Source organism: Salvelinus sp. IW2-2015, linkage group LG17 (assembly GCF_002910315.2).
Source record: "Salvelinus sp. IW2-2015 linkage group LG17, ASM291031v2, whole genome shotgun sequence".
NCBI lineage: Eukaryota > Metazoa > Chordata > Actinopteri > Salmoniformes > Salmonidae > Salvelinus > Salvelinus sp. IW2-2015.
The window spans coordinates 27,639,359-27,655,127 of record NC_036857.1 but is presented as its reverse complement, the minus strand read 5'-3'; the positions used below and the strand labels follow the sequence as shown (position 1 = coordinate 27,655,127).

Here is a 15,769-nt window from a genome sequence, read left to right as displayed (position 1 = left end):
TATTTAGTGCGTGCATTCAGGACAGTTCTAAGTGATTGCCTACCAAAAATCAACTGTAACCAGAACCACACTCATCTCCCTCTGTCTATGTTTCCCTGTGGGGTTGGGGTAGCTCTGGTCCAGGGCGTTAGTGCAGCTTGCTTATTAGTGAAGGAAGGCTCAGCGATAGCAAACCGCCCTAACACCCTGGACCAGAGCTTGGGCTGTGGGGGACTTACTGGTCTTGGCTACGTCCCGTACTCTCTGCAGCAGCTGGTGCTGGGGCTCCCCGTTCTCTCTCAGCTCCAGATCCAGCAGAGCAGCCAACTCCTCCGGGTCCCGCCACTCACACACCTGTAGCCCGGGTATAACAAGCACAAGAAACCCCTGAAAATACAGCACTGGGTAGTGTGTACTTCCAATGTTTGATTGTAATGCAAACAATCAGGTGGGAAGATATCAATTAACTTACCGGTACTAGCCCAATGCCCAGTGGTTCCTAATTGTTTTTGCTAAACTATTTTATAATTTCTGGGAAAACAAGTTTTTTTAATAAAAACTTTAACCTTAATTATCTAAAAACTTGTAAACTCAAGACCCTATTTTACATAATCTAAGGTTTTTAGTTGTGTCCCGCCATCGGTTGAGACACATGCTCTTGAATACAGTGTGGGTGTAATTGAAATAATATAAATATAGTTCATTAAATGGACCTGTAATTCAGACCACTGTAATTTAGCTGGTACACCATTGAAATGAAATCATTTTTATTTAAAAACAAAACATTTGAAGAAATAATGCAATTGTTTGACAACACTGTAAGCTTTTAAATGATCTCAAACTCAACCATTTTTATTTTCCAGTGATGAAGACATGGATGTCTCATGGTATGGTGGGGTATGCAAATTCGGTCAACTTTGATCATCTTTACCTCCTGAATGTTTTGTCATTCAGGTCCAAAAAGTCACTTTCTGACCACTTCATCCATGGGCAAACATGTATGGAAAGTTATTTTTAAATCAGAAGGGATGCTGTCAAAAAGTGATTGATTTCAAATGGACACAATGCAGGGAGGTTACAGGTTAGACAGAATCATCTTTCAACAGATGGAGTCATTCTAAAGTGACTGCGTTGCCATGAACTATCAGTGCAGATGGTCGTTGCGCTATCTGGGGTAAGACAATGGTTAGACAGACAACTATATAAAGGTGAAGATGGGATGTGAGACCTCATTGATGTCTGTGCCCTTACACAGCACCTCTTCCATGATGACTTTAAAAGCCTGGGTTAGGAAGTGCTGGCCCTGTCTGTGGTCCAGAAGTGGTTCATTCAGGCACAGCAGATCATTGGGGGAAGGTTCTGTAGTTGTCCCATAGTCTAATGAAGGAAGATAATGAAGAGTTGAATAGTTACATGGCAATCAAATGACAGTGTGATGCAAAAATACACACGCACACAAGAATTGAAACCAAACACTCAATAATTTAAATCAAAAAGGTTTTTGCACTACTAGTCAATGTTTTTATTTTACATCAAAATGTTCAGAAGGAAACATCAATGCATCGTAAATATTGAGTCACAGGTTGAAAATCCTGCACAATACGGATGTACACCCTCGCCCCATCAGACAACACAAACATTCCATATCACCTCGCTCCGAAACAACACTCAGATTCCTCCAGCTATTGCGAGAGGAACGCCATACCAGGTTCCAGAATCTCGCTAYTTGACGCATGGCTTAAAAAGCCTGTCTGTAAATGTGATGTGCATACCATAAAATATTGGTAAACAATAGAGCAAATGCATCCCATGACAATTTAATATGCAAATAGCACTTGATTTATATATCTGTACTCTGTAGTAACGTACTCGAAGAAAACGATTTCCAGAGAGCAACAGGATTCATTTTAATAAATCTCCTATGGCAATAAACATCTTAGACTGTGGCTGTTAAAATGGTTCCAGAACAAACCATAAGATTAAGTTGTACAAAACATTTCAAACATACCTTGGAGCTGGATATACAACACAGTAGGTCTATGTCGTAAATGGTCATCTGTGCAAATCTCAGAAACTGAAATCTTGTTCACGATGAACATCACATAGCTAGCACTAGACCCTTAAGAATGGAGTCTACAGTACAAAGTCCATGTTCTTAACATGCATGAAAATGCAGTGTTGAGCTTGACCATGTCATTACTAGGTTTATGGTTCAAGGGTGAGTAAAATTACCCGACCAGAGTGAAACAATAACTACATGAAATCACAAAGGTCATTATGAACAACAAAGATGATCAGTACATATAGTGGAATATATAATGTAATCTATTTTGAACATGGATTCCCCCCCCCACCATAAAATGAAAATTAGATTAAAACCCACATTAAAGAGTCAGGAAAGAGTGAGACAGGCAAGTAGAGTGTCTGGTGCCAGCGCGATTTTTTTGGGGGGGGTGCCGACCTCATCCATGGAAACACAAAAGTCTCAGGCTTTAGCCCATTAGCATTGGATATGACTCATTAGCTAATGTACCTGTAATAGTGAAGACACCAAAACGATGAAATAACACATATGGAATCAGCAAAAAAGTATTAAACTGATGCTCCAGATACTCAACTAGTCTAAAGAAGGCCAGTTTTATTGCTTCTTTAAAATCAGGACAACAGTTTCCAGCTGTGCTAACATACTTGCAAAAGGGTTTTCTAATGATCAATTAGCCTTTTAAAATAATAAACTTGGATTAGCTAACACAACGTGCCATTGGAACACAGGAGTGATGGTTGCTGATAATGGGCCTCTGTGCGCCTATGTAGATATTCCATATAAAAATCTGCTGTTTCCAGCTACAATTTACAACATCTACGTTATTTCTGCTAAATTTTAATGGAWTTTTTTTTGCTTTTCTTTAAAAAACAAGGACATTTCTAAGTGATCCCAAACTTTTGAACGGTAGTGTATATATATATTTTTACAAATAAAGAATTAACAAAACAAGAGATGATGCAAAACAAATGTATAAAAGAGATAGGGTTTTTAAAGCTGATCTGGTAAAAAAAATAACAAAATAAAAGACCAATTGTCACCCAGTCTGACCATGAGGATTTCCTCCTGGTATAATGGTAAAGACGTTGAGTTACCATGCAGAAGACTTGGGTTTAAATCCCACCGGTTACGCCCTTTCCCCACTAAACCTCAACCATGGAAACACTAAAGTCTGAGGCCAAGCACTGTGGTAAATCCCTGCAGTGGAAATGATGCAATAGCAGCTAAGGCCAGACTGCTAAGGGTCTAAGATGGGGTCCAGGAGAAAGTCTATGCTGTTTGGCAGCAGGGCCCAGTCGTCCTGGCTGAGCAGGGAGTGGAGATTGGCCGCCGTGGCCTCATGCCGTTTCAGTGTGCTCCAGTAGCGCAGCATGGCGAACACACGGTCCACATGGCTGTGTGGATAGTCCTCCAGGATCTGATCCAGCTTGACAGAGGGGATGTCTAGGGCCCCTGTACCAATTGCCCTCCAGGAGCGACCGATATTTTGAGCCACACGCATCAGATCCTTCTCCACCACCATCTTAGAGCCTGCTCAGCAACAGAAGGGTCCAAAATGAAACACCAGACAGACTATCACTAGACAGTCAACATTATAACGTTTTGAATTAAATTATACCCTATATTCCCTTGTTTCAAGAGCGTCAACTCACCATCCTTGCATGTCTGTTTAACGGGAAGGTTCTCTTCGGACTCAAATGTTTGTCTTCTCTTTCTGGTAACTTCATTTCCCCCTAGAAAAACAAAAAACATGATTTAAACTGCATAATTTTTCAGTACAGTAAATATGGTAATATAGAGGGGCGACACCATCCCCCAGGTGAGTCTAAAGAGATGTGTACAGTACCTGTACCTTTTTCACCTGCAGCTCTTTGATCATTCACTGGCAGTTCCTTGAGGAACAGAAGGTTGGGAAACGTATCCTGCATTTCTTTGCCCCTCAGGAGCTGCAGAAGCTGCTCTGCAGCAGTGGGTCCTTTGTTGATCACATGGTCCAGAAGGTCCTGGGCCTGTTTTGATGGGTCAGTGAGGGCTTTGACCTGCTTGTACTCATGCCGGGCCAGTAGGCTGAGGGAGTCTGCATGCTGCAGCACAAAGGCAGGGTCTGCACTTAGAGTATCGATCAACTTGGGCTTCAGACGACYCAGTACCTGCTGAGCGCCACCTAGGGGTTCTTCTTCAGCCATGATCAGCTCGCTATTCCCTTATATCGCTGGACCTGAGAAAATGATGCATTACAGTAGCTATCATTAAATCTGCAAATGAAAACTGTTATGCAAACTAGCATTCATTCTCATCAAATGTAGGCCTATAGTTTGATTTAATTCATTGGAAACTTATAGTCAAAGTAAATGCTTACAGAGATTGTGTATTTATTCCTTGTGTTATTATACTGAACAAAAATATAAACGTAACATGTTTCATGTACTGAAATAAAAGCGGACAGAAATTTTCCATATGCACAAAAAGCTTATTTTGCTCATATTTTGTACACAAATGTGTTTACATCCCTGTGAGGGAGCATTTCTCCATTACCAAAATAATTAATCCACATGACAGGTGTGGCATATCAAGAAGTTGATTAAACAGCATGATCATTACACAGGTGCTGGGGACAATAAAAGGCCACTAAAATGTGCAGTTGTGTCACAACACAATGTCTGAAGTTGAGGTTGTGTGCAATTGGCATACTGACTGCAGGAATTTCCACCAGAACTGCTGCCAGAGAATTGAATGTTCAATTCTCTACCATAAACCACCTCCGTTGTTTTAAAGAATTAGGCAGTACGTCGAACCGGCCTCGCAACCGCAGACCACATGTAACCACGCCAGCCCAGGACCTCCACATCCAGCTTCTTGACATGCGGGATTGTCTTAGACCAGCCACCCGGACAGCTGACGAAACTGAGGAGTATTTCTGTCTAATTAAACCCTTGTGTAGTGAAAAACACATTCTAATTGGCTGGGCATGGCTCCCAAGTGGGTGGGCCTATGCCCTTCCAGGCCACATCCATGCCCAATCATGTGAAATCCATAGATTAGGGCCTAACATTTATTTCAATTGACTGAGTTCTTTATGTGAACTCAGTAAAATCGTTGCGTTTATATTTCTGTTCAGTATATTTATTTCTGGGTTTTATTATTTTTCTACTATTCCTCTGCATTGTTGGGAAGGGCGGTAAGTAAGCGTTTCACTGTTTGTCTACACCTGTTGTTTARGAAGCATGTGACAATGTTATTTGAAGCGTTTGGCTGCCTGATTAGCATACTGCTAATTTGGCCAGGTAAACATTTGAACGTGAAGATCTGAAAATGTAAGGCTACTTTTTTGGCTTTAAATTGAGATTACATTTTTTTCATAGTTCGAGGTAGATTTTCAAGCATTTACTGATTTCAGCTCCCAAATTACTTTTGCGCCAAAAATTAGCCTGCAATTACACACACTGTTCTGTGTAATTGTCGGCTATTATTTGTGTGCAGGTGCTWGTCAGAACTAGGACACTCGGAAATATCCAACTTGCTAACTGCTTGAACAGGGCACTTATATAACTACAACCAGCTGGCAAGTCTGAAATGTCCATGTTCTGAGTAGCATTTGAATGCGGCTAGTCGGCTAACGTTACTCATCGAAAAGACTCGAAATGTCCATAACTAAATAATGCAGTCTTGGCAGAGTTTTGTTGATGTCTAAGCAGGAAGTCGCCCCACTATCTTTAAGTCGAGCTAAATGCATTTAACGCACGGAACCCAAAACATCATTAGCTGAATGTTTTATTTTATCATGGTAAAATCGTATGCAACTTCTTACCAGACACGTTTGAACACACCAGAAGACCCTTCTTCTTCTGTGGGTTTGATGGCGGGACTACAACCCCAAATTGTCTATTGCCGCCACCAACTGGACGGGTTGAAACCAAAACAAGGTAAAAAAAGAAAACCCATACGTGATAGGGAAACTAACTTAATCCACACAAATATAAATAGTACATTAGCAAAACGAAACTCCCACTTCCTTCTTTCAATTCTCCGTGGTAGGGCTTGTGACAATATTCCATGTAACTCCCTCGCAGAGAAATCTTTCAGGCCCAGCAACTGCTCCCACAATGATTTCTATCTTTCTGGACCTTCTCTCCACCTTTGCAGTACCATTTATCACCATAGCTATAAAGGCCACAAAATCCACCTTAACTTTTAAAATGTCAGGATCCTACTGGTGAAAGGCAACCCCAGCAGCCTGCAGTGAAGGCCTATCTACCACCATGGACTCTTCAAGTGCCCCATTCACACCCTCAACCGTTTTAACAGCAGCTGCATACGATATGCTCTGAATAGCCCTGACTTTGGCCACCTCATTCTTATTCACCCTTGTGGGCATTCGAAAGATGTGGCTTCATGGTTCCCACCACAATTGCAACATGTCACATTTTCATCACTTTAATAACACATAATATGATCTTTTCCACAACTTGGATATCTCGGCTTCTCCCTTTGCAAACACTTGACACATGACCAAAAGCTTTACAATGATCACACTGCATTGGTCTTGGGATAAATGCTCTGACACTGCAGTTAATATACCCTAACTGCACTTGATTAGGGAGAGACTACATATCAAAAAACAAAAGAACAGATAGACATCACTTTTTCTTCATTCACCACACAATTAATCCGACGTGCATCAATCACTCCAATAATATTTTTCATCTCTTCAACATCTACTTCCCACGAGACGCCAGATATAACCCCCTTGAGGGGTGCTCTGTTCCTAAGAGATACACACAACACTTCAAACTTATCAAATTGGGTGAGACCCAACACACATTTCTTCTGATCCTCAGGAGCACAAAAAAATCTAAGCCAGCCCGCCTCTCGTGATCCTAACAGACTTCACTCTACCCAGCCGACTAAAAACGAGGGCTCAGGGGCTTACGTTGCAAACTTCCCTTGCTTGGCTAATCATRTGGACCACCCTCCAAGATGYCGACGGGGATTCCCCCAAGGGCATAAGGTGAGGGTAAGTGGATGAGGGTGTATCTTTTAAGTGTTTGGACCACCAGAAGACCCCTGTAGCGACTACTATTATCTTATTTTTCTATGATATAATGGTGGTCTGCAAACAAACGTTAAAGAAGCATGCCGCCACCTACTGTGCTGAAGTGTGTGGTCAATCACGGTTTATAACATTTCTAAATCCTCCTACCTAACTCACTACTTCTGAAAAGTAAAAAAGAGCCCTACTAACTTCTAATTGACCCTCCCCCATCCCTCAAATCCCTTCCCAACCCTGATGACCCTAAACTTCAATCTTTCCCTCTCTTCAACATACTTACGACAATATAGCGACACATGCTCCACCGTTTCATCGACCATTCACTCGACACAAACCATTCACATGCTTGCCAACCAGATGTAATGACGAGTTCAATGTCCTAAGCACAATCGAAGCAAACACCACCTCTTTCTTCCTAATCTGACCTTTGAATCTTGGTCCACCGACCTTTCTTTGGAGGGCATATAAATGCTGGCCCTTGGGCTCAGAGTCCCATCTCWTCTGCCACACATCTATCAAAATGTCTCTGATCTTACATTTGGCCTCACCTCAACCCAGTGGAACATTAATATCAATTATATCTTGTTTCAAAGCTCTTTTGGCTAACTGGTCTACAATTTCATTCCCTTCCACACCCGAATGTGCTGGGACTCCAAAAATTCTCACTACTACACCCAGTCTCAATTTTCCATAACATTCATACCTCCAATAGTAGGTCACTCCGATTAGATTTACAAGATGATAAACAACTCAATACAGACAGAATCTGAGCATATTATAAATCTAACAGGTTGTACCCACTGGAGGGCAACTAGTATCGCGAAACAGTTCAACTGAGTATACTGACAGTCCATCTGTTAGTCTTCTACATATCTGCACATCAAATTCAGGAAGGTAAACGCCTGCTCCCGTGCGCCCACTATCTGGGTTATTGGATCCATCTGTGAAAAGTGGTAAAAAAGCATAACAACTTCTACCAATGTAATTGTCAACCAGTTTCCCTTCATCACTGACTTCTGACCAATCTCTCCTTTTCTCTACCAAGGTTTGATCAACAACAGGATCTGGGAGTAACCATGGAGGAACATCCCCTATCAACACAGAAGGGCCAATCTCCAACTCCCTCAAACCCCTCTCATCAACAAGCTTTCCAACTGTCCAACCAAAACCACTGCCTTGTCTACTAGTATATTCCCAACAGTCGTCTAGAGCGGTAGCAGTGGGATTCTCAACCTCACAGCCTTTCAACCTAACCCAATAAGCGAATGACAATTTGTACGCCGTATATCCAAAGGCATCTCACCTGCCTTCACTAGTAAGGCATATACAGATGTTAATTTAAATGCACCAATACATATCCTTTACGCTGTATACTGGATTCTGTCCAGCCTCTGAAGCCAAGTTTTCGCCGCTGTTCCATAAACTATACACCCGTAATCAATTGTCGTCCTGATCAGAGCTCTATAAATATCCATCAACGATTGTCTGTCCCCATTCATAACCAGAGACTGAGCTCATAAGATTCACCACCTTCTTACATTTTGTTTCAACATTTATGACATGATCTTTCCATGTATATCGCTCATTGAATCATAGACCCAAATATTTATACTTAGAAACCCTCCTCATAGGCTGTCCATACAGAAACAACTGTATATTATCACAATCAGCAACTTTCTTCTTCGAGAAGAACATACAACAAGACTTCGCCACCGACAATTCAAAACCCCAGTTAATCGACCATCTTTCAACATCCACTATAGCTTCTCTTCCAAATGTACTATCTTCTTCTTCTTTGAGTTTTTTATTGGCGGATCACAACCAACTGACAGGTGCATACACCGCCACCTACTGTACTGGAGTGTGAMGCCAGTCACCAACTGTCTATACCACAATATTCTCTTAATTAACCCTGAATTTCGAACACAGGAGGTTGGTGACAAATACATCAATTTGATGCCATTCTATTCCAGCTATTATTATGAGCCGTCCTCCCCTCAGCAGCTTCCTGTGATTTTGAATAAAATGCAAAAATTCCCTACAAACCTCACTATTCCCAAAATATCACCCAATCCCCATTCCCTTCTGACCCTGTCAAACAACCTCTCCCTTTCTGCATCATACATTTCACAAAATAGTAATACATCTTCAACCGTTTCCTCTACCATACAGCCATTACACATTTCAATGCCCCTGTTTGACCTATCAATTCCAAAGAGGAATTCAATCCCGATCCCGTATGCCCTAATCTCATCCTACACAACATAACTTCCTCCCTTCTGTTTCCATTTCATGACACTCTATCCCATTCAGATTCTTGTACTATCAACATGTCTGCCAAAATGTTTATCCCATTGTCTCTGCCAACAATCTAACCCATTTTTCAGAATCTGTTTTCATTTCCCCTCTACCCACCTGCACCTGTATAGAGTGCCACAGTATGAGTCATAATACCCATAAAACTTAGCTGTCAAAAAAGGAAATTCTAATTGTTTTTCTACAATACATTTTTCCAATAGGGGATTTTAGAAACACTTGAAATAAGGGCTGTGTTTCATGTAGGCTTACCCTGGTGTGACGTTTTGATAACCGTGTAAACCTCTCTAAGACAAGGTGACTGTTATCAATATATTCGGGCTCTATATCCACAATATTATTTTCCACAGCTTTTTTTTGCTATTATAACTACCATATTATTTCCATTAACTCCTGTATGAACCGCAATCCAATAGAACTGAATTTCAATACCATTTCTTTGTAAACCGAACAATAGCATCACCATTTCTAAACATAAATCCTCACGTTCTGACTTTCCAGATCTTAAACTACACKGCCTAGTATCTTRTTCATCGGTGCTGACGTGCATGGCTAGATACTTAGCGCTGCCTGCAGGGTGGAGGGTGGCTGCTGCACACACTGGACTGTTGAGAGCCAGCACGTGTCAAGTGAGTGCTGCATGGTTGACATTCATGAAGCCAGCTAACTAACTCGTAAATTATTAGGTTACTCCTGTATACTTTTTGTAAGTTAACAAAATTGCATCCAATTGCAAAAGAGTAGAGAAGTCATATTTTGAAGAGCAACTTGAACATGTATTTGAGCAAATTCAGTGATGAGTTCTATTACTGTTGTTGTTTACTGTTTGGCTATGGAGGATGATGATCGTTCATGGCCTTGGCTGTCACCCAGTTGGTCACCAGTCTGAGTTGTTGTTGATGAGAATTGACTGGCAGTTCCAGTAGAGCATACTTTTGGTCATGTAGGGTATGTGGACACATGCTCATCGAACATTTCATAGAGCTGGTCCCTCCTTTGCTGTTATAACACCCTCTTCTCTTCTGGGAAGGCTTTCCGCTAGATGTTGGAACATTGCTGTGGGGACTTGCTTCCATTAAGCCACAAGAGCATTAGTGAGGTCGGGCACTGATGTTTGGCGATTAGGCCTGGCTCGCAGTTGGCGTTCCAATTCATCCCAAAGGTGTTCGATGGGGTTGAGGTCAAATCAAAGCACATTTTTATTGGTCACATACACATGGTTAGCAGATGTTAATGCGAGTGTAGCGAAATGCTTGTAATAGGCTGGGAGCAACAAAATTGAGTCATGGTGAGATTTGCCGAAGGGAGGGCAGGGGAGGTACTTTGTATGCATCGCGGAAGTTAGAGTAGCAATGGTTGAGAATGCTACCAGCCCGTGTCACGCATTCYATATGCTGATAGAATTTAGGAAGCCTTGTTCTCAGATTAGCTTTGTTAAAATCCCCAGCTACAATAAATACAGCCTCAGGATGTATGGTTTCCAGTTTACATGGAGTCCAGTGAAGTTATTTCAGGGCCGTCGAGGTGACTGCTTGGGGGGGATATACACGGCTGTGACTATAATCAAAGATCATTATTTTAGTAGATAATGCGGTAGGCATTTGATTGTAAGGAATTCTAGGTCAGGTGATCAAAAGGACTGAAGTTCCTGTATGTTGTTATGATCACACCATGAGTCGTTAATKATAAGGCATACACCCCCACTCTTCTTCTTACCAGAGAGTTGTTTGTTTCTGTCGGCGCGATGCGTGAAGAAACCGGGTGGCTGTACCGACTCTGACAACATATCCCAAGTGAGCCATGTTTGCGTGTAACAGAGAATGTTACAATCTCTGATGTCTCTCTGGAAGGCAACTCGTGCACCTATTTTCATCCACCTTGTTGTCTAGAGATTGGACATTGGCGAGTAATATGCTCGGAAGCGGTGTATGGTGTGCTCACCTTCTCAGTCTGACCAGTAGGTAGTACCGTCTACCTCTCCTGCGGCGACCGCGTTGTTTTGGGTCGGCCTCTGGGATAAGATCCCACACAGTGTAAGTAGGCACACCACAATGCTATTACACTCCAACTTAGCTCAGGTGCATCCAATTTCCTTTGATCATCCTTGAGATGTCGCTACAACTTGGTTAGAGTTCTCCTTTGGCCAATTAAATTGTTTGGACATAATTTAGAAAGAAACACACCTGTCTATATAAAGTCCCACAGTTGACAGTGCATGTCAGAGCAGAAACTATACAATCAAGTCCAAGGAACTGTCCGTAGATCTCCATGATAGGCATATATCTGGGAAGGGTATAAAACTATTTCTAGAGTGATGAAAGTTTCCAAGAGTACAATGGTCTCCATCATTTGGAAATGGAAAAAAATGGAACTACCCAAACTGCCTAGAACTGGTCGTCCAACCAAACTGAGCAATCGGGCAAGAAAGACCTTGGTTAGGGAGATGATCAAGAACCCACTGACCACTCTGACAGAACTACAGAGTTCCTTGGCCGAGATGGGAGAACCTGCCAGAAGGACGACAGTCTCTACAGCACTTCACTAATCTGGGCTTTATGGGAGAGTGGCCAAAATATTCTGTGGTCTGATGAAGCAAAAATGTAACTATTTGGCCTGAATGCAAAGCTCTATGTCTGGAGAAAACCAGGCACAGCTCATCACCCATCTAACATCATCCCTACCATGAAGCATGATGGTGGCAGCAGCTGTTCAGCAGCATGGTCTGGGAAAACCTTTATTTAACTAGGCAAGTCAGTTAAGAACAAATTCTTATTTACAATGATGGTCTACCAAAAGGCCTCCTGCGGAGACGGGGGCTGGGATTAAAAATAAAAATATAGGACAAAACACACATCACGACAAGAGACACCACAACACTACATAAAAAGAGAGACCTAAAGACAACAACATAGCATGGTAGCAACACAACATGGCAGCACCACAACATGGTAGCAGTACAAAACATGCTACAAACATTATTGGGCACAGACAACAGCACAAAGGCAAGAAGGTAGAGACAACAATACATCACGTAAAGCAGCCACAACTGTCAGTAAGAGTGTCCATGATTGAGTCTTTGAATGAAGAGATGGAGATAAAACTGTCCAGTTTGAATGTTTTTTGCAGCTAGTTCCAGTCGCTAGCTGCAGCGAACTGAAAATAGGAGCGACCCAGGGATGTGTGTGCTTTGGGGACCTTTAGCAGAATGTGACTGGCAGAATGGATAGAGGGAAAAATGAATGGTGCCAAGTACAGGCAGATCCTTGATGAGAACCTGCTTCAGAGTGCGAACGACCTTAGACTGGGTGAAGATTTACATTCCAACAAGACAATGACCCCAAGCATACGGCCAAAGCAACACTGGAGTGACTTCAGAACAAGAATGTCAAAGTCCTTGAGTGGCCCAGCCAAAGCACAGACTTAAATCTCATAAAAAAATCTGTGGAAGGACTTGAAGATTGCTGTTCACCGCTGCTCCCCATCTAGCTTAGCAGAATTTGAGAAAATCTTCAAGGACGAATTGGAGAAAATACCCAAATCCAGATGTGCAAAGCTGATATAGACATACCCAAGACAACTCAAAGCTGTAATCGCTGCCAAAGGTGCTTCTACAAAGTATTGACTCAGGGGTGTAAGGGGTAAGTGAGATATTTCTGTATTTCATTTTCAATACATTTGCAAAAATGTCTTAACATGTTTGCACTTTGTCATTATGTGGTATTGTATGTAGATGTGTGAAAAAAACATATATTTAATAAACTTTGAATTTAGGCTGTAACACAACTAAATGTGGAATAAGGGTATATGAATACATTCTGAAAGCACTATCTTTGACTGCAAAACTAAATAAAAAAAATGACCATCAATAGTTTTTTTTTCTTTTTTCTAAACTTTGGGAAAAAATCAAATGGGGGGGGAAAAAACGCACACAATGGGGTTTAAGCTTTTTTCGGATGTAATGAATGGGTAGGGCCAGGCGTTAGATTTTTTTGTATTTTAATCATGTGACCTCGAGACCAATATAGCGTCTTCTCACATCACGTGTGAATTAATTGCCACAATTAATCGTGTTCATACCATGATCATCTAACCTAATTATCCAATTAGTTCAAAATAAATGTTGAACCATGTGGATTGACTTCAAATGAAATGCTTATCTTAAGGACATTATCAACAAACATGTTAACGTATTGTCTGTTATCAACATTATATGGGAATGATAACCATTTTATCTAAGAAAATGTAGCCTCTTTCCGTACAAAGTTACCATTTTCATTCGCTATCCGTGTAAAAGCGTAAATGAAGTGCATTCATTACTACACATGTGAAGAACAGYGGCGCAGTCTGGTCAAAAAAACAGAAGGCATCTCCATAATAACAGACGAATCCACTGACACAAAATACCAATATGTTCTATATATTTTGTAGGAGAGCTGGGTGAAGACGTTCAAGTTGTTCTGGCTGATACAGTGTATTTACAGGCAGTGAACTATTCAACAGTAGCAGAATATCATTCTGAGTACCTGCGCTTTTATGCGAGCTTTGTGGAGGCAGAGAAGCATATCTCTCCAAATAATGTAGTCTAACAGAGTGGGAGAAATTACTGGGTGGTTATTTCTATAGCGAATGAAAATAGGCTAGCAATTTATCTTCTGAGAATAGTCTACATTTCCCTCTCTACATTTTCTTATATTAAAAGGCTTATCAATAATGTTTGTAACACGTTTTGTGCTGCTACCATTTTGTGCTCTTGCATGTTGTGTTGCTACCATGTTTTGTCATGTTGTGTTGCTACCCTGCTGTGTTGTCATGTGTTGCTCCCATTCTATGTTGTTGTCTTAGGTCTCTCTTGTCGTGATGTGTGTTTTATCCTATCTTTTTTAAATCTTTTTTTTATCCCAGCCCTTGTCCCCGCAGAAGGCCTTTTGCATTTTGGTAGGCTGTCGTTGTAAATAAAAATTTGTTCTTAACTGTCTTGCCTAATGAAATAAAGGTTTAATAAATGAATAATACCCATATGTTAAGAACAGAAAACGAATGCGTTGTGAAATATTTTTGTTGATTGATATTGTCTTGTTATGCAAGGATGAGACTGTTTCGTTATATCCTCCACAACCTTCTAAGGTAGAAGCATTCTTCTGAGACAGCATAATGTTTTCGTTTTTTTTCTTCCGATGACTGTCTATCAAGCCTTTCCGTTTATAATCTGATGCTAAAGTGCAGGTTTTTCAGAATATATTGTTGTCTGCAAAGAGTGTCCCAGTGGGGTAATGACATGCTCTTTTGTTCAAGAGATGCTTTTCTGGTTGAATTCATAGTCTCTCCCCTTTAACTGTCACAATTGCCCCATTTTTATAACCTCAGATGATCAGGGATTGAGTCTGTTGGAGAGGATCATCTTGAGCAAAGTGAGGTGTAGAATCTCTGATCTACAAATAGTAGAATTGCAGGAAATGAGATTTAAAACTGCTACATTTTCTGCTCTCTCATGGAATAACGTAGAATTGCAGAAAAGGAGATTTAAAACTGCACATTTTTCTCTGTGCCAACAAGAAGTGTGTGAACAGTTTGGTGTCACATGGGTCGCGAGGAGGGGGTTTGTTACTACGCCGATAAATGCCAACATCCATCCAGACATTTGCCCCCTTGGACATTTGTGTGACAGACCATCTCAAATAGTACTGGAGTACCCCTGCTATAGGCCTACACCACATAAATGGCTCCTAGCCTCCCATGCATAACCCTACTTTTATTCCCTAACACTAAGAGTAAAACTAAAGCATATAAAAACTCAATAGAAATGTTTTTATCAAACTGAAACTGAATAAAAACGAGTAAATCAAGTCTGAAAAATAAATGAAACTAAACTGAATTTCAAATCAAAATGTAAAAACTAATAGAAATAAAAACAAATAGAAAATCACAACATTTTATTAACTTTGCTCCAAAGACATACAGACCACCCAAAGTAAAGACAGAGTGATTAATCCTGAATCTGATCCACACTGGGTTTTTAGCTATTACACAACTTTGTATTCTCAAAATAATGTCTGCCATAGACATAGTTATGTGTCAGGTTACGCTCAATTCTACAGACACAGAGCCCTTCCCTACACACACAGGGAAATCATGTGGTTTGGATTAGACTGTAGTGATGTGTCACTGATGTAGACTAGACCCTGGTGCCACACCATCTGAAGCTTAGCAGTCCTGTTTAACCACACGGTAAATTAGAGGGCACAATAACAGTGACTTAAACATCTTAGACTAGGTACAACAAGGTATAGAGGGTTGTTTTGGTATGGGTTTACTGATAGACAGAATGGCCGAAAGACAGATAAACATACAGACCTGTTAAGGAGTTGAAGAGGGATGATAAC

General features: G+C 41.0%; 1 protein-coding gene across 2 annotated transcripts; it reads right to left on the bottom strand.

Annotated features, from left to right (window-relative positions):
- Nucleotides 1-1,861: 1,861 nt before the first annotated feature.
- zgc:174906 (CARD and Death domain-containing protein) lies at nucleotides 1,862-6,120 on the bottom strand. 2 transcript variants are annotated; one of them, XM_024006585.2, is made up of 4 exons: nucleotides 5,832-6,120; nucleotides 3,870-4,241; nucleotides 3,676-3,756; nucleotides 1,862-3,553 (listed from the first exon to the last, which is right to left on the bottom strand). In XM_024006585.2, exons 2-4 carry the CDS (start codon nucleotides 4,207-4,209, stop codon nucleotides 3,261-3,263), a joined length of 714 nt encoding a protein of 237 aa, XP_023862353.1. In that variant the 5' UTR covers nucleotides 4,210-4,241; nucleotides 5,832-6,120; the 3' UTR covers nucleotides 1,862-3,260. The 2 variants fall into 2 exon arrangements, with proteins under 2 accessions (XP_023862353.1, XP_023862354.1); XM_024006586.2 differs by having other exon boundaries at nucleotides 3,876-4,241.
- Nucleotides 6,121-15,769: the final 9,649 nt, after the last annotated feature.